Below are 22,985 nucleotides of genomic sequence, written 5' to 3'. Positions count from 1 at the left end.
TGTGAATTACACCCATGACACTCGAGGCGGGGGGGTCCTCCATTTATAAACTGTGATACTGTATTTACTGTCGTTGCTTTGGTGTTTTTCACTAAATTTCGTTTTTCTTTCATCAAAACTGATGAGGAAGAGTGTAGCCACATCAACATTGCCAGACTTCCAGGAACGCTTGCGAAACAGACCACACCGGGTTTGGGATTTGAGAATTTAATGAGAGAAAGGTTGGACTAAATTCCTGAGTTGTTCATTTTCTCGAAATCTAAAGACACAACCTAGATTCCATACAATGTCTTAAGTATTTTAACATGTTTTTACTCCGACCTCCTGAAATCGACAAACTAACACCTTTTCATTTTCGTCAAAACTACTTTATTTGGAAGGAATGCCTTTGATTTGACACCCCGCACATGCGCAGTTTGTCGTGAGACGCAACGACGTCCTTCTACGCATGCGCTTTGCTAGACAAAGTCGTCATGACATCGCCCAGTGTGATCGGGGATTTCAATTGGAGGGGCAGTTTTAGCCTATCTTCATACTGTACTGTCTTTGATGTAGTGGTATCCTGTGGTTCGCTGTCCTAAACCAGGAAAAACAGTCGCGTAAGTCATTGTGAGATGGCTCAACAATTGTTATTAAAAGTAATTTGCAATCATCAGGGAACATTGAACTATGCAGATCTGGCAGATATTGGGTGTGGGGCAGATATGATCTGCGCTCTTGATAAACTTGTTGAAAACGATTTATGTTCTATAGCAGTGTGTAATGGAAATGAACGCATTTTTGCGAAAACGAAAGTTAGACGCTGCAAGGCTCAGCAATGTGATGGCTGCAATGATTTACATCTATGTAAATTGTATCTATTTGGGGACTGCAAGAATAGTATCGGAAGGTAAGCATAAAATATGTTTTATACGATATGGGCTAAATAAACTGCGTTTAAACAGGCAATCCAATTCTGAACTTGTTTCCATAATCTTACCTTTTTTGGAGCTGATGTGATTGGACAGAGGACCAATTATTGAAAAAAGATCAGAATTGGGCTGCCTGTCTAAACGCAACGATAAAAGCAGAGAATTCTTAAAGTAGGACAGTTTGTTTTGCATGGCCTGGTTAAACTCATCCGGGGCACCAGGCCATGCAAAACGAACTCGCCCAATGTTAGACTGCGTGCCAACACATTAAATGTATCATTGCAACTGGTTATTACTATTATTACATTTGAGGTATTTCAGGCCAAAACTTGAAACTGCAACAGTGTTGAAAGATTCAATGGGGTTTAGATGTTGAATTAATTCAGCAAACTGAATTGTGCCTTGCATGTTTATTGACCTGTTTATTAACACTTTGATTCCCAGACGGACATGCCGCTTTGGCCATGACCTTCACTCCGAACACAACTCCATAGTTTTGAGAGAGCATAAACTTGAGACGCTGAGTAGACAGGAACTCCGGCAGCTATTATTACAGAATGACAACTCCCTCCTTCCACCGGTAAGAGCCAACCGTTTACCTCTAAGTGCTGATGTGGATCAGTGAAATGTTTGTGTGTGTGTGTGTGTGTGTGTGTGTGTGTGTGTGTGTGTGTGTGTGTGTGTGTGTGTGTGTGTGTGTGTGTGTGCGTGCAGGGCCAGCTACAGGCATAAGCGACATAAGCAAGGGGGTGGGGGAATCTATCGGGTCTCAATTTATTGTTGAGAGTTAGAATAGTGTAATACACAAGGTGCAATTTCAAAATTTGTTTGTGTATCAGCAATTCTTCTCTTATTAGGTCAGTCATTGACAGTCACTCAATTAGTCATGTCAGCTAACCATTTTGAGATTGGTACGTTAGTTTATCCAGCTATCTAAACTTGTAGTAGTCATTGCTTAAAACCAACCTGGCATGCAGTACACATGCCCAGGGCCACTGACCTCCGGAGGGCCCCCATTGATTTTGTTAGTTACTCTCATATTACTCTCAGATATCATTAACAAGGGATAAATCATGGCAAAATGTGTGAGGGGGCAACCAAATCTCTCTTAGAGGCCCCAAAAGGATATAACCTGCCGTGTGTGTGTGTGTGTGTGTGTGTGTGTGTGTGACTGATGAAGAGGTGCTGTCTGCACATATTAAAATCCATTTGAATTCAATTACTCTTTGACAGAATCCCATTTTATGTAAATAAAACTTTACATATGTTTGCCCATGGAAGAAGTGGTCAGAAAGTGATCTTCTGGACTTGAACAGTAGGCTACCTGTGCATGTTCGTCCACTCCAAAATAATTCCGGCATCCAAACTTCATGTACATTCGTGCCATTTGATGAATGGAAATAGACATCTGTTACAAAACACCAAAAAGTGTTTCCTAATGACATTCAGGGATTACCATTCATTAGCCTACATTAACTGACAAATGTACCTTTTTTGTAGCCTGAAATGGGGGTTAACAGCTGAAATGGGGCTGAAACTGTCCTGGGAAAACTGGGATGGTCACCCTAACACACACGGTCAACTTTACTAGACTAGAATTACCATGAACTTCAAATATGCCTACCGGTAGCCACTGTGTAGTGGTAAAAAAAAAAAATAGGTGGGTGAACTCTGATTGCCGGTCACGGTGAAAAAAAGTAATGCTCACTATACTTTCAATGCATTTTTCTGAAAAAGGTGGGTAAATGGCGTTTACTTGCGTTTATCCTCCAGTAGGCCCACAGCACTGCCGGTAGCCTACCCTGTCACCCGAGACAATTTTACACACGTGAACACACGCAGAACAGGTAGCCTACATTCAATATAATAGGCCTATGATTTGAATCAAAACATATTTACTTTTTCCACATTTTGCTACGTTACAGCCTTATTCCAAAATATATATTTTTTTAAATACCCCATTATGACAAAGCAAAAACAGGTTTTTAGAAAATGTTGCAAATCAAAAAATATTTAAAAAACACCCTTTACTCAATATTTTGTTGAAGCACCTTTGGCAGTGATTACAGCCTTGAGTCTTCTTGGGTATGGCGCTACAAGCTTGGCCCACCTGTATTTGGGGTGTTTCTCCCATTCTTCTCTGCAGATCCTCTCAAGCTCTGTCAGGTTGGATGGGGAGCGTCGCTGCACAGCTATTTTCAGGTCTCTCCAGAGATGTTCGATTGGGTTCATGTCCGGGCTCTTGCTGAGCCACTCAAGGACATTCAGAGACTTATCCTGAAGCCACTCCAGCGTTGTCTTGGCTGTGTGCTTAGAGTCGTTTTCCTGTTGGAAGGTGAACCTTTGCTCCAGTCCGAGGTCATGAGCAGGCTATCATCAAGGATCTCTCTGTACTTTGCTCCATTCATATTTTCCTTGATCCTGACTAGTCTCCCAGTCCCTGCCGCTGAAAAACATCCCCACAGCATGATGCTGCCACCACCGTGCTTCACCATAGGGATAGTGCCAGGTTTCCTCCAGGCATGTCGCTTGTCATTCAAGAAAAACCTCAATGTAGCTTATATATATATATAAATTGCACAGGAATTATACATTTACAGTACATTCAGAAAGTATTCAGACCCATTCCCTCTTTCCACATTTTGTTACATTACAGCCTTATTCTAAGGATCCGCCCCTTTTTTTCCCATTTTTGCCTAAAATATCATACCCAAATCTAACTGCCTGTAGCTCAGGCCCTGAAGCAAGGATATGCATATTGTTGATACCATTTGAATGGAAACACTTTGAAGTTTGTGGAAATGTGAAAGGAATGTATGAGAATATAACACATTAGATCTGGTAAAAGATAATACAAAGAGAAAAAAAGTTTGTTTTGCATTTTTTTTATACCATCATCTTTGAAATGCAAGAGAAAGGGCATAATGAATTATTCTAGCCCAGGCGCAATTTAGACTTTGGCCACTAAATGGCAGCACTGTATGTGCAAAGTTTTAGAGCGATCCAATGGACTATTGCATATCTATTCAAAATGTTGTATCAAGACTGCCCAAATGTGCCTAATTGGTTTATTGATACATTTTCAAGTTCAGAATTGTGCACTCTCCTCAAACAATTGCATGCTATTCTTTCACTCTAATAGCTACTGTAAATTGGACAGTGCAGTTAGATTAACAAGAATTGAAGCTTTCTGCCCATATCAGATATGTCTTTGTCCTGGGATTTTTTTTTGTTTCTTACAACCTCATGCTAATCGCATTAGCTCAACCGTCCCTCGGACGGGACACCGATCCTGAAGAAGTTTCAAATGGATCAAATAGTTTCCCCCCCCTCATCAATCCACATACAATACCCCATAATGACAAAGCGAAAACAGTATTTTTTTGTTTTTTGCAAATCTATAAAAAAAAATTAAAAGATACCTCATTTACATAAGTGTTCAGACCCTTTGCTTTGAGACTCGAAATTGAGCTCAGGTGCATCCTGTTTCCATTGATCATCCCTGAGATGTTTCTACAACTTCATTGGAGTCCACCTGTGGTAAATTCAATTGATTGGACATTATTTGGAAAGGCACACACCTGACTATATAAGGTCCCATAGTTGAGAGTGCATGTCAGAGCAAAAACCAAGCCATGAGGTCGAAGGAATTGTCCATAGACAGGGAGAACAAGGCTGTAATGTAACAAAATGTGGAAAAAGTCAAGCGGTCTGAATATTTTGAATGCACTGTATGGATTTTTAATGGTATTGTTTTCTCTTTATTCAACCCACCCGCCACACACCCGCCATTCAGCCACACAATATTTAATGACCTTATACCTGCCCTCCCCGCGGATATAAGCACGAGGACTGCAAGTTATAATTCAACCCGCACATTGCTACTTCACATTGCTACTACAGAACAATTTAGCAAGTACACCATTGAAATATAAATTGAAATTTTAACTTCTAATTTCCACCACAAAGATGTCACGTTCTTCAAAATGAGCGACCAAGGCGCAGCGTGCATTGAGTTCCACATCTTTTTAAATCAAAGTGAAACTAGAACCAAAACTTACAAAGAACGTGAAGTTGAAGTGCCCTAACACAAACTATATCCCACAAATGCAGGTGGGGAAAAATCCTACCTAAATATGATCCCCAATTAGAGGCAACGATTACCAGCTGCCTCTAATTGGGAACCACACAAACCACCAATCTAGAAATCTAAAAACTAAATAACCCCCCCAGTCTCGCTCTGACCTAAACACCATAGAGAACCGAGGGCTCTCTATTGTCAGGGCGTGACAAAAGATGACCACAGGTCCACACACCGTTGAATGTCAACTTAAAATGGTCATGTTGTCTATTCTATTGTCTATTTCTTATGATTTCAATAGGTTTCCTGTGGAGGGTTGACAGTATAATTTAAAACCACAGATTTTCCATTTCAAGTCAACGTTATCTGATATGTACACCTCCAATAATCTTTCTGGTAAGAAAGTAGACATTTAAATTGTATTCCCATTTTAGTACATTTATCAGCCAAAACATGACACCCACTCTGTATTCTAAAGCATGTTGTGTCTCAACAGATAGCGGGCAACTTTATATGATCTAAAATAGCGTCTAAGCTACTACATATGCAAATATATTTTTTATATTTTTTTATAATTGTTGTAAAAAATGTTAACCCTTTACACTCGTACCTGTATACAGGTTGAAAATGGCAGATTTGGGCAAGCATAAATTGGAACGCAGTGGCTGTACATGTCGTCAGACCTCAGGCTCTGTGCTTCACAGCGCTGTATGGGTTTTGACTGACAGACGTTCTCAACTTGAGCCCCGCGCGCGACACGAAGTTGCCCCCATCCTTCCCGCTAATTGGGCAACTTTTGTAAATGTTCTGTTGACTGAGTGAGAGAAATGCTGTTAAGAGGACTCAATGTACAATATCTTGAAATATGAGACGTTGAGGATTATAATAAATGCTGCTTTGATGTGTTTGGCTTGCTTGTATGACCTGTCCAAATGTGCACTTCACATTTTCTTATCATAAAACTCATATCATATACAGTATCAACGTTTATGATCACTGTTTGTACAGTTACAATATGACATGGCATCATACCCTGAACAGAATAAGCCTATGTTTGTCCACTGTGAATTTATTTTGCTGCTGCACAGGCACGTATTCATGAATCCTTTTCTACTGCCCAGGGATACAGTACTTTATGGCAGAGTGGCAAATTGTGGGCATGCGCCTGTTACAGAGAAATGCAAACACCAGCTGGTTGACAGAGCGCTGTGCCATCTCTATGCGCTTGTTGATGTTCCCCATCCCACTGAAACATCCAACTCCTCCACTGTGGGATGTCAGAGTAGATCACCGTTGTCAGATATCCAGATGACTACCTCCAAATCAGCTCACATCTGACGCAACAGGGCTGTCTCCTTTGTGTGTCCCACGTCGCTTCCACCGATGTGGATGACTATGATACATTCAGTCACCTTGGTGAGAGAGAATAATTCAGAACCCTTCCATTAAGAACAGGTGTCGTGGAAATTTCCTTAATTACCAAATGATGAGAGAGCAAATCACACCAGTCAGAGTTATGCTTAATCTTCACCTTTAATAATAATTCAGCTTTGGCAATAGCATTTTGACTTTCAACAGTTCAGTATCTCTAATGAAAAGTTGAGAGTCCCTTACACAATGGCAAATGGGATCCTTTATAGCAAAGATCCACCCCCTCCTAGACGACATGACAAAACACAGGTCTTAGGAACTTACACAAAGAAAAAACCTTACTTCAGAGAGAATATCCCCTAGTCAGACAGAGTGGGCTATAAATTATCGTTCAGTTTGGTCTCCTAAACAAAGCTCTTATCTCGTCCTTGGTACAAAATGGTACCAAAACATTACCCCCACCCTATGATATATATCAAATTGTCATTTAGATAGAACCAATTCTAAATACAACAAACTCACGGAGTGACCCTATAGGTCAACTGAGAGGGAGCATAGAATGATTCCAGACACTGCCACCCTCCTTTCCCCCCCATGAGAAAATTAGTGAGTCACTGGCACACAGAAAAGATGTTTACACATGATGACCCCTTGACCTCTCCCCTTTCTGCATCCCATGCAACTTAGTCCTGACATAGAACAGATAACTGCCAATGGCCACCACTATAGTACAACAAAATACATTCTTATGAGAAATAACTCATAAGCATATCATGAAAATAAAACATCTTATCTATGTTACCCAACTAATTCTGATCATTCCACAACACAGGTCATCCATTTTTTGCACTCCTGTAGTCATCTAGCCACATTCTGTAATCGCATAGTAAATATTTGCTTCAGTCTTTGTTTCCTTGCTCTCACCAATTTGCTTTGAGCAATGATCAGTAGGATTATGAGCTGGGATCTTATCAATAAATAAAATGCACAACATTGTGAGGGTTCACAAGGAGAGCATGTGTTAAGCTGTATGATAATGTTGAAAAATCACTTTCTGGTGAAAAAACATGGAAATTAAAAACAAAAAACTAAGTTTTAAGTGAGAATAGGCATTGGTCTGAAGCCGAAAAATAAATGAAATTCACATGAGCACCACAATGCCTATTCCACCCATGCTCTACCAAGGTTTTCCAGCACACAGCTTTGAGCTACTACAGTAGATCAAATGCTTCGCGTTCCTAGGAAACTATGCAGTTTTTTGTTTTTTTTACGTGCCCCGCCCTCCTTTCGGAAAAGCTGACCACGACTCCATTTTGTTGATCCCTGCCTACAGACAGAAACTAAAACAAGAAGCTCCCACGCTGGTCTGTCCAACGTTGGTCCGACCAAGCTGATTCCACACTCCAAGACTGCTTCCATCACGTGGACTGGGATATGTTTCGTATTGCGTCAGATAACAACATTGACGAATACGCTAATTCGGTGTGCGAGTTCATTAGAACGTGCGTTGAAGATGTCATTCCCATAGCAACGATTAAAACATTCCCTAACCAGAAACCGTGGATTGATGGCAGCATTCGCGTGAAACTGAAAGCGCGAAACACTGCTTTTAATCAGGGCAAGGTGACTGGTAACATGACCGAATACAAACAGTGCAGCTATTCCCTCCGCAAGGCTATCAAACAAGCTAAGCGTCAGTATAGAGACAAAGTAGAATCTCAATTCAACGGCTCAGACACAAGAGGTATGTGGCAGGGTCTACAGTCAATCACGGACTACAAGAAGAAAACCAGCCCAGTCACGGACCAGGATATCTTGCTCCCAGGCAGACTAAATAACTTTTTTGCCCGCTTTGAGGACAATACAGTGCCACTGACACGGCCTGCAACGAAAACATGCGGACTCTCCTTCACTACAGCCGAGGTGAGGAAAACATTTAAACGTGTTAACCCTCGCAAGGGTGCAGGCCCAGACGGCATCCCCAGCCGCGCCCTCAGAGCATGCGCAGACCAGCTGGCCGGTGTGTTTACGGACATATTCAATCAATCCCTATACCAGTCTGCTGTTCCCACATGCTTCAAGAGGGCCACCATTGTTCCTGTTCCCAAGAAAGCTAAGGTAACTGAGCTAAACGACTACCGCCCCGTAGCACTCACTTCCGTCATCATGAAGTGCTTTGAGAGACTAGTCAAGGACCATATCACCTCCACCCTACCTGACACCCTAGACCCACTCCAATTTGCTTACCGCCCAAATAGGTCCACAGACGATGCAATCTCAACCACATTCCACACTGCCCTAACCCATCTGGATAAGAGGAATACCTATGTGAGAATGCTGTTCATCGACTACAGCTCGGCATTCAACACCATAGTACCCTCCAAGCTCGTCATCAAGCTCGAGACCCTGGGTCTCGACCCTGCCCTGTGCAACTGGGTACTGGACTTCCTGACGGGCCGCCCCCAGGTGGTGAGGGTAGGCAACAACATCTCCACCCCGCTGATCCTCAACACTGGGGCCCCACAAGGGTGCGTTCTGAGCCCTCTCCTGTACTCCCTGTTCGCCCACGACTGCGTGGCGTTTTTTTTTAAAGCATGAAAAGGTAGCGCAATGGTATAATGTCTTACTGTGGTGGGTGAAGAATCCAATGCTTTACCTTGTATGCGGTACAAACCACATTATTGTGGAAGCACCTGTTCTAAGAGTATGAATTAGGCTGTTTTATTCTCACTTAAAACAATTTTTTATTTTTAATCTCTTGAATGTTTTGGCATTAAGGTCTTAAAACTGTAGCACTTCTACATTGGGTAAATATGTATGGAATGTTCTGTCAAATTAATAGGGGTTCTGTCAAAAAGTGATTGAATTTAAATGGATTTACCCAATAGCTCTGTGTGTTCATCTTGTGCTTTCTTGCATAAACAAGTATTTTGAAAGCCTTGTCACTCACTCTTTCAGGTGTGCAACTCTTATAACAAAGGCACTATGCCATATGGCAACTGCCCGGATCAGGAGGGGTGCAGGAGACTTCACGTGTGTGACAGGTACATCAGAGGAACCTGCTCCTCGGGAGCCAACTGCAACAGGAGTCATGACTTCTTTGAGCCCCACCCACTGAGGACCCTGCAGCAGAGGGGGGTGCCAAACGATCTAATGGTGTCCATGTTGTCCACCTACCAGAACATCCAGGCCATGAAAAGTGAAGGTGCCGGCGGTGCTGCTTCTATCAACAGGCCCCAGAGCTGTCCTCAGAGAAATACAGGTAGACGGCTGCAGGAACAAACATCAGGGTTGTGTTCAGTGAGGAATAATGTTTCAGAACAGTCACTATACAGTGGGGCAAAAAGTATTTAGTCAGCCACCAATTGTGCAAGGTCTCCCACTTAAAAAGATGAGAGGCCTGTAATTTTCATCATAGGTACACTTCAACTATGACAGACAAAATGAGAAAAAAAATCCAGAAAAATCACATTGTAGGATTTTTTATGAATTTATTTGCAAATTATGGTGGAAATAAGTATTTGGTCACCTACAAACAAGCAACATTTCTGGCTCTCACAGACCTGTAACAACTTCTTTAAGAGGCTCCTCTGTCCTCCACTCGTTACCTGTATTAATGGCACCTGTTTGAACTTGTTATCAGTATAAAAGACACCTGTCCACAACCTCAAACAGTCACACTCCAAACTCCACTATGGCCAAGACCAAAGAGCTGTCAAAGGACACCAGAAACAAAATTGTAGACCTGCACCAGGCTGGGAAGACTGAATCTGCAATAGGTAAGCAGCTTGGTTTGAAGAAATCAACTGGGAGCAATTATTAGGAAATGGAAGACATACAAGACCACTGATAATCTCCCTCGATCTGGGGCTCCACACAAGATCTCACCCCGTGGGGTCAAAATGATCACAAGAACGGTGAGCAAAAATCCCAGAACTACACGGGGGGACCTAGTGAATGACCTGCAGAGAGCTGGGACCAAAGTAACAAAGCCTACCATCAGTAACACACTACGCCACCAGGGACTCAAATCCTGCAGTGCCAGACGTGTCTCCCTGCTTAAGCCAGTACATGTCCAGGCCCGTCTGAAGTTTGCTAGAGAGCATTTGGATGATCCAGAAGAAGATTGCGAGAATGTCATATGGTCAGATGAAACCAAAAATATAACTTTTTGGTAAAAACTCAACTCGTCGTGTTTGGAGGACAAAGAATGCTGAGTTGCATCCAAAGAACACAATACCTACTGTGAAGCATGGGGGTGGAAACATCATGCTTTGGGGCTGTTTTTCTGCACAGGGACCAGGACGACTGATCCGTGTAAAGGAAAGAATGAATGGGGCCATGTATCGTGAGATTTTGAGTGAAAACCTCCTTCCATCAGCAAGGGCATTGAAGATGAAACGTGGCTGGGTCTTTCAGCATGACAATGATCCCAAACACACTGCCTGGGCAACGAAGGAGTGGCTTCGTAAGAAGCATTTCAAGGTCCTGGAGTGGCCTAGCCAGTCTCCAGATCTCAACCCCATAGAAAATCTTTGGAGGGAGTTGAAAGTCCGTGTTGCCCAGCAACAGCCCCAAAACATCACTGCTCTAAAGGAGATATGCATGGAGGAATGGGCCAAAATACCAGCAACAGTGTTTGAAAACTTACAGAAAACGTTTGACCTCTGTCATGGCCAACAAAGGGTATATAACATAAGTATTGAGATAAACTTTTGTTATTGACCAAATACTTATTTTCCACCATAATTTGCAAATAAATTCATTAAAAATACTACAATGTGATTTTCAGGATTTTTTTTTCTCATTTTGTCTGTCATAGTTGAAGTGTACCTATTATGAAAATTACAGGCCTCTCATCTTTTTAAGTGGGAGAACTTGCACAATTGGTGGCTGACTAAATACTTTTTTGCCCCACCGTAGTTGTCTGCAAACCCTTATTTGGAAGTATTTCTCTATGGACTTGCTTGCCAGCCAGGGTTGGGGGTCAATTCTATTTAAATTCCAGACCAGTCAATTAAATAAGTACAATGAAATTCCAATTCTCTGAAATGCTTTTCAATAACTAGGTTTCCATGAAACCTTTTTATGCAAGTAAAGTACAGTTGAATTCAGAAGTTTACATAGGTTGGAGTCATTAAAACTCATTTTTCAGCCACTCTACAAATTTCTTGTTAACAAACTATAGTTTTGGCAAGTCAGTTAGGACATCTACTTTGTGCATGACACAATTAATTTTTCCAACAATTGTTTAGACAGATTATTTCACTGTATCACAATTCCAGTGGGTCAGAAGTTTACATACACTAAGTTGACTGAGCCTTTAAACAGTTTAGAAAATTCCAGAAAATGATGTCATGGCTTTAGAAGCTTCTAATAGGCTAATTGACATCATTTGAGTCAATTGAAGGTGTACCTGTGGATGTATTTCAAGACCTACCTTCAAACTCAGTGCCTCTTTACTTGACATCATGGGAAAAGCAAAAGATATCAGCCAAGACCTCAGAAAAAAATTGGAGACCTCCACAAGTCTGGTTCATCCTTGGGAGCAATTTCCAAATGCCTGAAGGTACGACGTTCATCTGTACAAACAATAGTACGCAAGTATAAGGTTTTCTTGCGGTGAAGGAGAGGACCAAAATGCAGCGTGGTTATTTCGATTCATGTTTAATAAAAAGATAAACATAAACATAACGTGAAAACCTAAACAGCCTTATTTTTTAAATTTTTTTATAAAAAATAATTTATTACCTTTAATACCATTCATTCTTTACAACTCATAATTTTCATACATACTCTAACAATGGTATTTTAATTTAACTAAACAAAACAAAAACCCCAAACAAAACCTCAGGGGAGCATCTTCCCTCCCCGTCACCCTACAAACTACCTTTCCCTATCTCTCCGTCCCTAATCTATCCCCTTACAAATCTAAATGACACCCAGCCCTAAACCCCCCTTCCGCCTCTCCCGAGCAGCATGCTGCCCCCACTTCCTCTCCTCCCTCTTCATCCTCCCCCTCAAATCTCCTTCCACCCTCCTCACTATCCCTTCCACCCCCCCAATCTCTCCCTGTCTTCACCATGTTCTGCCTGGCTTCCCACAGCCCCCGTTTAAAGAGACTCATGAGAAGCCAGAGCAGAAACCTGTCCCTATCCGTCCCTCTCGCTCTCCCTACACCTCTCTCTAACCTGGCCCACGTCAAAACAAAATCCCCCCTTACCAAACCTAACAAAACCCGTGCCCTAGCCCATACTACTCCGGCAAAGGCACAGTCCCAAAAGACATGGCGCACAGTCTCCTCCCTGCCACAAGAGGATCTTGGACAGGTGGAGGATTGCACCAAACTATACCGGTACATGATGGAACGTACCGGCAAGCACTTATGGAGGCTCAACCAATTCAGGTCCTTGAGACTGTTGTCCAGACCCCGCGCCTGCACTCCCTCCCAGACCACTTCCGAGATGCCCACTACAGGCGCCGCACTCCCTGCCTTTCTGACCTCCTCGTACAGATGCCTGTGATCTAAACCTACTCGGGCAACTTCAACCTCAGGGTGTGCACGCAACCACTTGGCCGCATGACCAAAGTGCCACGGCAGCTGTTCCGCCCGAGGACCCGTGTTAGACCACACCATTACGCTTCTCGCCTGATACGAGAAGAACACCCGCAGGAGGTAACCGGACGGGTGTATCACTGGATGAGCAAGCTCCGTTAACAAGAAAGAAACAAAAATTGTGTCCATCTTGAGGGGGAAATGTGGTACCCCCCTACCTCCCACCCCGATGGGACAGATCATGCGTGCCCTGGTGACCCACTCGCACCTGCCACTCCACATGAACTGAAACACAAGCCTCACTAGAGGCCTCCTCAGACAAGCCGGCAATGGGTAGATGTACGCCAAATACAAAAGAGATGGCAACACATCCACCTTTAGGACCAGGACTTTGCCCATAAAAGACAAATACCTAGCCTTCCACATTGCTAGCTTCCTCTGTACCACTGCGATACGCATGTTCCAGTTTAGCGTCGCTGAGCCAGAGGTCTCAAAATGGACCCCGAGAATCCTCAGGGCCCCCTCACAGAGAGATAACCCCCCAGGCACATCCGTTCTACTGCGCCATCTTCCGAAAAACTTGACGGAAGACTTTGCATGGTTCAGAACTGCTCCCGACGCTCGGGTGAAATCCCCAAAGATGGCAAGGGACCTTGTCAGGCACGAGTCCTTGCACAGCAGCAAGGAAGTGTCGTCGGCGTACTGCGTCATCTTAACACGCAGCCCACCACTTCCAGGGATCAACAATCCTTCCACCCCTGTGTTTGCCTTAATGGCAGCCCCCAGAGGCTCCATGTACAGAACGAAGAGGAGAGCCGAGAGTGGGCACCCCTGCCTGACCCCAGACGAGAGGTCAAAAACGTCACCCAAGTGACTATTTACACTAACTCGGCACCCCGCTCCGACATATAATGTACGAATCCATCCTATGAACTTCTCCCCAAATCCTAATCTACCTAACACTCTGAATAAAAAGGATCTATTCACGCGATCAAAGGCTTTCGCCTGATCTAGCGCTGCTACCATTAAAGGCAGTCCTCTATCTTCAACCCAAGCGATGGAGTCCCTGATTAACTGTAGGTTCCATCTAATAGAGCAGCCCTCTACCCCGCACGTCTGATCCTCATGGACGACGTAGGGGAGGGCTGTGCGCAACCGGTCTGCTAAAACCTTTGCAAGTAGCTTGTAATCTACACACAGCATGGTCAACGGCCGCCAGTTGCCAAGGTCTGTTACTTCCCCCTTCTTATATAAAAGTGACAGCACACCAACAGCCATTGATCCCCCCGGGACCCCCGTCTCAAGGATGGCCTTCAAGACTTCGAGGACCACTGGTCCAAGTATACCCCAAAACTTGAGATAAAACTCAACCGGCAGCCCATCCATCCCAGGCACCTTCCCTTTTCCCGTCCTCCTAAGAGCGCTCTCAACCTCTTCTAGTGAAATCTGGGCCTCCATCACTTCTCTAATGTCCTCCGGCAACCGCCTGGACAAGTGTTCTAAAAACACATTTCCCTGCTCTACATCTATTTCCCTTTCCTTAAATAAACCTTGGAAATGATCAGTTGTCACCCTGACCATATCCTCTGGTTCTCTAACTATACTACCATTTTCTTCCCTAACGCCATGCATTACCTTCCTACTCTGTCTGGCCCTAACCGACTTAAAGAACATAGCAGAACAAGTTTCATTATGTTCTAGAAAGCCACTATGCGCACGCTCCAGGAAAGCTCGAGCCTTCCGCTCCTGCAACTCCCTGAGCTGCGCCTTTAGGGTTCCGGATCTCTCCTAATCAAAGGAACCGCCGAGGTTGCCTGCTTCGTACTCGAGTTCAATTAACCTTTGGATATGATCCACCTCCCTCCTCTCCTCCCTTTTTTCCCTCTTGCAATACCCTATTATAAAAGCCCTAATCCTCACCTTAACTAATTCCCACCACTCTAACACCCCCTTGCACATGGACTGGAGGCCTTCACAAGCCTCCAAAAGAAACCATAAAACCCATCAACAAAAGCCTGCTCCTCCAGCACATCCCGATCTAACTTCCAGTACCCCCTACCAAAGAGGCAGTCTGGCGACCCCACCTGCAGGAGCACCCCGTCGTGATCCGAAAAGAAAACAGGCAACAGCCGCCCAGACAACTTACCCAAAGACCTGGGTACAAAAATATAGTCGAGCCTCCGCTCAACCCCCCTGGAGTTGCGCCATGTAGGACCGGCCATTTTCGGAGTAGTGTGCAGACCACCATCTACCAGACCATGGCAAGCCATTAGCCCGGCAATGGCGCCTGCACTGCTATCCCCCCCTATTCCTAAATCTGTATTAAAATCCCCCCCTATCACTAATTTCCTATTTGTGACACACAGGGGCGTCAGACAGTCAACCATCTCCCTCCTGTCTGCCACCACCTGTGGCCCATACACCACCACTAATCTAAATTTACAATCCCTTATCGTGACATCCACCCCTATAACCCTCCCCTGCATTACCACAAAAGAATCCTCCACTTTTACCTCCCTGTGCCCACACAAAATCCCTACCCCCGATGAGTGCACCCCCCCAATACCCCAAACCGACTCCCCCTTGTCCCACTCCCTCTTAAACCTACTAACATCCCCTCTATCCCTCAGGTGAACCTCCTGTAAAAAAACAAAATCAAACCCCACACCCTCCAAATAACTAAAAACCGCCCTCCTCTTAACAAAATCCCTTAAACCCCTTACATTTAAACTAACAAAAGTAAAATTAGACCCCATGAAAGAATAAAATAAAAACATGTAATACGCTCAAATTCTAAACCCAGACAGAAAAAAACTAAACCAGGAGACTCACCCGATGCTCCCCTGCTCCATATCTACCGGTGAGAACACCATCCGTACTCCCGACATTCCCCCCTCTTCCTCCATCTCACCAACCCAGGATGCAGGAATAGTGTTTGGCTCCGGGGTGCCCTGCACCCTGGGTCTACCCCCACACTCCTCCCCCTCCCCAGTGCTGCAGCTGGTTTGGAAAAAAATCGGGGAGGCTGAGTCCCCAAACAAAAAACTCCCCACCTCCTCCTGTACCCAGTCCTGAGTCTTGTTAGGTGTGTCCCCACCCAACAGAAGTTGAGGGCCTGGGGAAACCAGCAGCAACCCAGAGGTTTCTCCCACCCCCATCACTCTCTTGGCCATCCCCTCCCTCTCACTGTCGGCCAATCGCACCCTCTTCATTCTCTTCTTTGGTGATGGCGGCAGTGGAGAGCACCCTCCCCCCCGCCAGCTCCTCCACCATACCCTTCATCTCTTCCACCAGGGCACTTTCCCAGTCCCCCCAGTCCACTTGCTCTTCCACCGTCTCCTTCTCCACCACTCCCCCCTCGCTTTCTTCTCTCTCATGCTCCTCCACTCGGTTGCCTTCTTCCGACCCTTTTCCTGGTTCTCCTACTCCCGTGCCTTCCGTTTCCTTCTCTCTTCCATCCGCCGCTTCTTGCTCCTCCTCCTTCCTTGCGGCCTTCCCCTCTGGACCTGTACTCTGGTCATGAGCCGTGCTTCCTTCCCCTCCTCTTCTTCCCCCATCCCCCGCTCCTGCTCCCCCCCCCAGCCGCAGACGCATATGACCTCTGACGAGCCGGGCACCCCCGCCACAGGTGTGCTGACGAGCCACACCCGTGGCACGCCTTAGGCTTGTCACAATCCCTCGCCTCGTGTTCCTCAGATCCACAAAATCTGCATTTTCTTGTGCTGCACGAGGCGAATATGTGTCCATAGGCCATACAGCGCCTGCAAAATGGGGGCTGACGTGCATAAAACAACGTCCCCCTGTCAGCCCCTAGGGAGAACATAGCAGGAGGATGGAGGTAGCCACCATGTCCCTTTGGGTCCTCTCTGAGGAGGGCCTGGAAGCCTCTCCTCCCATTCCAAAACCCAAGGGAGTCTTTGAGGTGCCTTGCTGAGGAGACGTTATCCATGTATCTCCCCAAAAAGGCCCTCACCTCTTCGTCCTTAACGTATGGGTTGTAAATGTTAACAGTTACAACCCTAAAGTTGTTCTTCGCCAGGCTTGTTATTTCATAGTGGCTCATCGGCCTCTCACCTCTCACTGCTCTTGCCCTTCTCAGGATATCATCGTGTTTCTCCTCTGTATATAGTGCCACGTCGTATGCTCCCTCCAACGAGTTGCCTTGGAAACAAAACACGTCCTTCACGTCAGCTTTAGAATCCCCATCAATATTATCCTTCCAAAAGTTTCCCGTCCTAAAAGCTCCAACTCCTTTTCCTTCCAAGCAAACCGAATCGTGTTGGCCAGCCCAATCCCAGGGACCGACCGTGTTGATGTATTTAGCACCATCTCCGCAAGGAGAATGGCGTTCGTTCTCTTCTCTTCCAAAACAAGGAAAAAATAAAAACCAAAGTGACTGAGCCTATTCTGGTGCAAACAAACACAGACAGGAACAATCACCCACAAAACACTCAAAGAACATGGCTGCCTAAATATGGTTCCCAATCAGAGACAACGATAAACACCTGCCTCTGATTGAGAACCACTTCAGGCAACCATAGACTTTTCTAGACAACCCCACTATACCACAATCCCAATACCTACAAAAAACCCAAGACAAAACACACCACATAATAAACCCATGTCACACCCTGGCCTGACCAAAATAATAAAGAAAACACAAAATACTAAGACCAGGGCGTGACAATTGGACTACGCAGCCATCATACCGCTCAGGAAGGAGACGCGTTCTGTCTCCTAGAGATGAACGTACTTTGGTGTGAAAAGTGCAAATCAATCCCAAAACAACAGCAAAGGACCTTGTGAAGATGCTGGAGGAAACAGGTACAAAAGTATCTATATCCACAGTAAAACAAGTCCTATATCGACATAACCTGAAAGGCCGCTCAGCTAGGAAGAAACCACTGCTCCAAAACCGCCATAAAAAAGCCAGACTACGGTTTGCACATGGGGACAAAGATCATACTTTTTTGAAAAATGTCCTCTGGTCTGATGAAACAAAAATAGTACTGTTTGGTCATAATGACCATCGTTATGTTTGGAGGGAAAAGGGGGTGGCTTGCAAGCCGTAGAACACCTTCCCAACCGTGAAGCACGGAGGTGGCAGCATCATGTTGTGGGGTGCTTTGCTGCAGGAAGGACTGGTGCACTTCACAAAGTAGATGGCATCATGAGGTATGAAAATTATGTGGGTATATTGAAGCAACATCTCAAGTCATCTGTCAGGAAGTTAAAGCTTGGTCGGAAATGGCTCTTCCAAATGGACAACAACCCCAAGCATACTTCCAAAGTTGTGGAAAAATGGCTTAAGGACAACAAAGTCAAGGTATTGGAGTGGCCATCACAAAGGCCTGACCACAATCCTATAGACAATTTGGGCGCAGAAGTGAAAAGGCGTGTGTGAGCAAGGAGGCCTACAAACCTGACTCAGTTACACCAGCTCTGCCAGGAGGAATGGGCCAAAATTCAGCCAACTTATTGTGGGAAGCTTGTGGAAGGCTACCCGAAACGTTTGACCCAAGGTAAACAATTTAAAGGCAATGCTACCAAATACTAATTGAGTGTATGTAAACTTCTGATCCACTGGGAATGTGATGAACGAAATAAAAGCTGAAATAAATCATTCTCTCTACTATTATTCTGACATTTCACATTCTTAAAATAAAGTGGTGATCCTAACTGACCTAAGACCAGGAATCTTTTAAAATTAAATGTCAGGAATTGTGAAAAACGGAGTTTAAATGTATTTGGCTAAGGTGCACGTAAACTTCCGACTTCAACTGTACATGTTTGGATGAAAAATGTCATGACAGGCCTGGGAAAAAATAATTGGTAAACTTTCCAAATGTTGACATAAAAATATGCTGGACAACGTAAGTTATTATGCGAGAAAAGGCGGAAATGCTTTTATTCCCAAATATTGAAGTAAACTTGGAGTCACGGGATGACATGTTGTGTGGTCCTCCCACTACGACTCAGGAAAGCATTCAGTTTATTAGGCCACAGACGAAACAAGTTATGATCAACTTCTCAGGGGGGTGAAAGTGCAAGGTGATACGCTTGATGCTCCTTTCCAATAAACATCAAGGGTCTTATTCTGGTGACATGATCATCAATGCTTGGCTGCCATTTGACAAATAAAAATGATCTTGCTCTTTTGTCCATAATAATCTCATCACTGTACCCACAACTGTATCTGCGAGCTGGTGGCTAGAGCGCACGTGCCAATACCTGAGTGGGCACATTCGCTATATAACGCAAAAACAAGTATTCGGTACACTGCAAAAGTAATGTTTCTGTGCACTATGTCATCATGCACAGCCTTTTATCCACAACAAGTCAATTTGATGGAAACACGTCTCTGGTGGGAAAATGCGCAGATAGTTTGGATGGAAACCTAGCTAGTGAGGAAAATGTGGAATTGGAATTTGGTTTACTTCATGAGTGAACTGGAATTGACCTCAACCCTGTTGCCAACTTTGATTTCATGTAACTAAATGTTTGTTTGTTCATTTATTTATTCACAGTGAGGAATGAGATCTGCCTGTTCTTTGTCAAGGAGGACTGCAAACAAGGAGGTACATTTAACGAGGGAGATATTGTGTGTGGAGGCAGAGTGACTAGAGGATAGCTTTCCTATGTTTGCTTTGGCAGCTGCAAGGGCTTTGCCCCATTTTTACTCAGGAAGAAGCTATGGCAGCCGGCCGGATATGAGTTTGTCTATAACTTTCAAGGTTGTCAGTAGATGCACAATACAAACCCTGTGAAACCATAATTCAGGGACAAATCTGGCTGTTACCCAGGTGCAACAATGATACTCAGCATCATATCACATCTCACTGCAAACGTATGACTTTCAGAGAAATGCTCGAGAGTCCACTTCAAAATGCCCTACAAGTGGGAAGTGAATGGTGGACAGACTTGGTCAGCTCTGCCAGAAAACGAAGCAATCGAGAGAGACTTCTGTGACCCTTCTAAGATACACAGGTACAGTATGTTGTTATGTCATACTTAAGGATAGACTCAGCGATTTCCGCAACAACTAAGAGCGTTGGAGCGCAAGCCTCAACTTCCCCGCTGTTTTGGTCCCGTGGCTACCACATTGTAACAGCGTGAAGCAAACCCGTGCACATGTGCAGATATATTACTGTGTGTGACTGTCCTGCATCTCGCTCATCTCAATATCTGCGGTGCTGCTTGTGGCAACGTCATTTCCCTGAGTCTACCTTTAACTAGCAAAAGTTTTCTCTGAACCATTAACCAGTTTTGAACCATTTGCGTTTGTTATGCCTTCACAGTGAGGGATCTGAGCGTGTGCGTTTCGACTCCATGAGCCGCGGGTTATGGGATGTTCGCCGTCTCTCCACAGTTTCCTCTGTGACCAAGCCCACATACGTACTCACCACAGAGTGGGTGTGGTTCTGGAAGGACGAGTACGGCAAATGGATCCAGTACGCATCCATCGTAAGTGGTGTGAAGCACTCAAACAGGCTGATGTGTTACGAGGACAATAATAGAGACGGTAAACTGTTGTTCCCCTTGAATTGGAGTTTTTTCCTATAAATCACAGAAAGAGATGCACAGATTGTCGTCCATCACCAGTGAAGACCTTGAGAAAAGGTTCCAGGAGGATCAAAGTGCTGTGGTGAAGTTCACTGCAGGCCAGCAGTCTTATGAGCTGAGTTTCAGAGGTAACACACATCAACACTCTTGCAAAACAGCTCTCATGTGCATCCTTCTGTAATAATAGTAATAATAATAATATATTTGAGTTATAAGCGCTTAACAAGTTACAGTTAGAGTCTAAAAGGCTACTCTCATATACTACCGGTCAAAAGTTTTAGAACACCTACTCAGTCAAGGTTTTTCTTTATTTTTACTATTTTCTACATTGTAGAATAGTAGTGATGACATTAAAACTATGAAATAACATATATGGAATCATGTACTAACCAAAAGAATTTTAAACAAATATATATATTTTATTTTGTGATTCAAATAGCCACCCTTTGCCTTGATGACAGCTTTGCACACTCTTGGCATTCGCTCAACCAGCTTCACCTGGAATGCTTATCCAACAGTCTTGAAGCGGTTCCCACATATGCTGAGCACTTGTTGGCTGCTTTTCCTTCACTCTGAGGTCCGACTCATTCCAAACCATCTCAATTTGGTTGAGGTCAGGGGATTGTGGAGGCCAGGTCATCTGATGCAGCACTCGATCACTCTCCGTCCTGATAAAATAGCCCTTACACATCCTGGAGGTGTGTTTTGGGTCACTGTCCTGTTGAAAAACAAATGATAGTCCCACTAAGCCCAAACTAGATGGGATGGCGTATCGCTGCAGAATGCTGTGTTAGCCATGTTGGTTAACTGTGCCTTGAATTCTAAATAAATCACAGACAGTGTCACCAGCAAAGCACACCCACACCATAACACCTCCTCATCCATGCTTTACGGTGGGAAATACACGTGCAGAAATCATCCGTTCACCCACACCGCGTCTCACAAAGACACGGCGGTTGGAACCAAACATCTCCAATTTGGACTCCAGACCAAAGAACAGATTTCCACTGGTCTAATGTCCATCGCTCTTGTTTCTTGGCCCAAGCAAGTCTCTTATTATTATTGGTGTCCTTTAGTAGGGATTTCTTTGAGGCAATTCGACCATGAAGGCCTGATTCACACAGTCTCCTCTGAACAGTTGATGCTGAGATGTGTCTGTTACTTGAACTCTGTGAAGCATTTATTTGGGCTGCAATTTCTGAGGCTGGTAACTCTAAAGAACTTATGCTCTGCAACAGAGGTAACTCTGGGTCATCCATTTCTGTGGCGGTCCCCATGAGAGCCAGTTTCATCATAACGCTTGATGGTTTTTGCGGCTGCACTTGAATAAACTTTAAAAGTTCTTGACATTTTCTGGATTGACTGACCTTCATGTCTTAAAGTAATGATGTACTGTCATTTCTCTTAGCTACTTTGAGCTGCTCTTGCCATAATATGGACTTGGTCTTTTACCAAATAGGGCTATCTTCTGTATACTACTCATACCTCGTCACAACACAACTGATTGGCTCAAACGCATTAAGAAGGAAAGGAATTCCACAAATTAACTTTTAAGAAGGCACACATGTTTAATTGAAATGCATTCCAGGTAATACCTCATGAAGCTGGTTGAGGGAATGCCAAGTGTGTGCAAAGCTGTCATCAAAGGCAAAGGATGGAATCTCAAATATAAAATATATTTTGATTTGTTTAACACTTTTGTGGTTACTACATGATTCCATATGTGTTATTTCATAGTTTTGATGTCTTCACTATTATTCTACAATGTAAAAAGAAAAACCCTTGAATGAATTGGTGTTCTAAAACTTTTGACCGGTAGTGTACACCCCTCAAATTACAGTACTAACATCGGCAGCAGGTCGCCTAGATGTTAGAGATGTCGAACGGTAACTGTAAGGATGCTGGTTCAAATAGTTATTATTGTAATTACAGACATGACTCAATTTAACGAAAGATTTGGTACTACAAGGATGGTCAGACGACGTCCAGTCTTTGTTTCAACTGTGGACGCACAAGCTGCAAGAAGCAGGTAATATATGAATGGGAATGGACTGAGAATGAGTATATGTTATGAATCCATTTTTCTTTTTATTACACCATTTCCATATTGACCTAATAGATTATTTTTCATATGTCATTTCAGGAGAAATGGAGCACGCAACCCCTCTCAGAATTTCAGAGCTGTTCCTGGATCTTGGGACAAGTCTGCGATACCTGACATTGGATACAAGGTCACTTGTTTACATGGGATTCTACTGCTTTGACTTGCAGGGAAGTCTAACATTTCCTCTCATTTGGTTTCAGCTGTGACAACCATTTTGTTTTCCCCCTCCTGCAGACAGTCACTCTTCTGAGTTTTGACAGGGACTATCAGAAGGTCCAGAGACTTTTCAACAACACCATGAGGGGCTTCCAAATCACCAGCATCGAGAGGGTCCAAAACAGGGACCTCTGGGAAGTCTTCCAGTGGTATGTTTACATCAACTCTCACACACAATCCTAG

General features: G+C 44.2%; 1 protein-coding gene across 1 annotated transcript; it reads left to right on the top strand.

Moving 5' to 3' along the window:
- Nucleotides 1-480: 480 nt before the first annotated feature.
- LOC115106129 (protein mono-ADP-ribosyltransferase PARP12-like) lies at nucleotides 481-22,985 on the top strand. The gene is made up of 10 exons (XM_065008408.1): nucleotides 481-889; nucleotides 1,356-1,491; nucleotides 9,322-9,625; nucleotides 19,447-19,497; nucleotides 19,780-19,906; nucleotides 20,218-20,383; nucleotides 20,490-20,610; nucleotides 22,415-22,511; nucleotides 22,626-22,713; nucleotides 22,821-22,985. The coding sequence occupies exons 1-10, from the start codon at nucleotides 615-617 to the stop codon at nucleotides 22,983-22,985; spliced, it is 1,530 nt and encodes a 509-aa protein (XP_064864480.1). The 5' UTR covers nucleotides 481-614.

This window comes from Oncorhynchus nerka, linkage group LG23, assembly GCF_034236695.1.
Source record: "Oncorhynchus nerka isolate Pitt River linkage group LG23, Oner_Uvic_2.0, whole genome shotgun sequence".
NCBI classification, from domain to species: Eukaryota; Metazoa; Chordata; class Actinopteri; order Salmoniformes; family Salmonidae; genus Oncorhynchus; species Oncorhynchus nerka.
The sequence above is the reverse complement of the archived record's forward strand: the minus strand, read 5'-3'. Positions and strand labels throughout refer to the sequence as shown.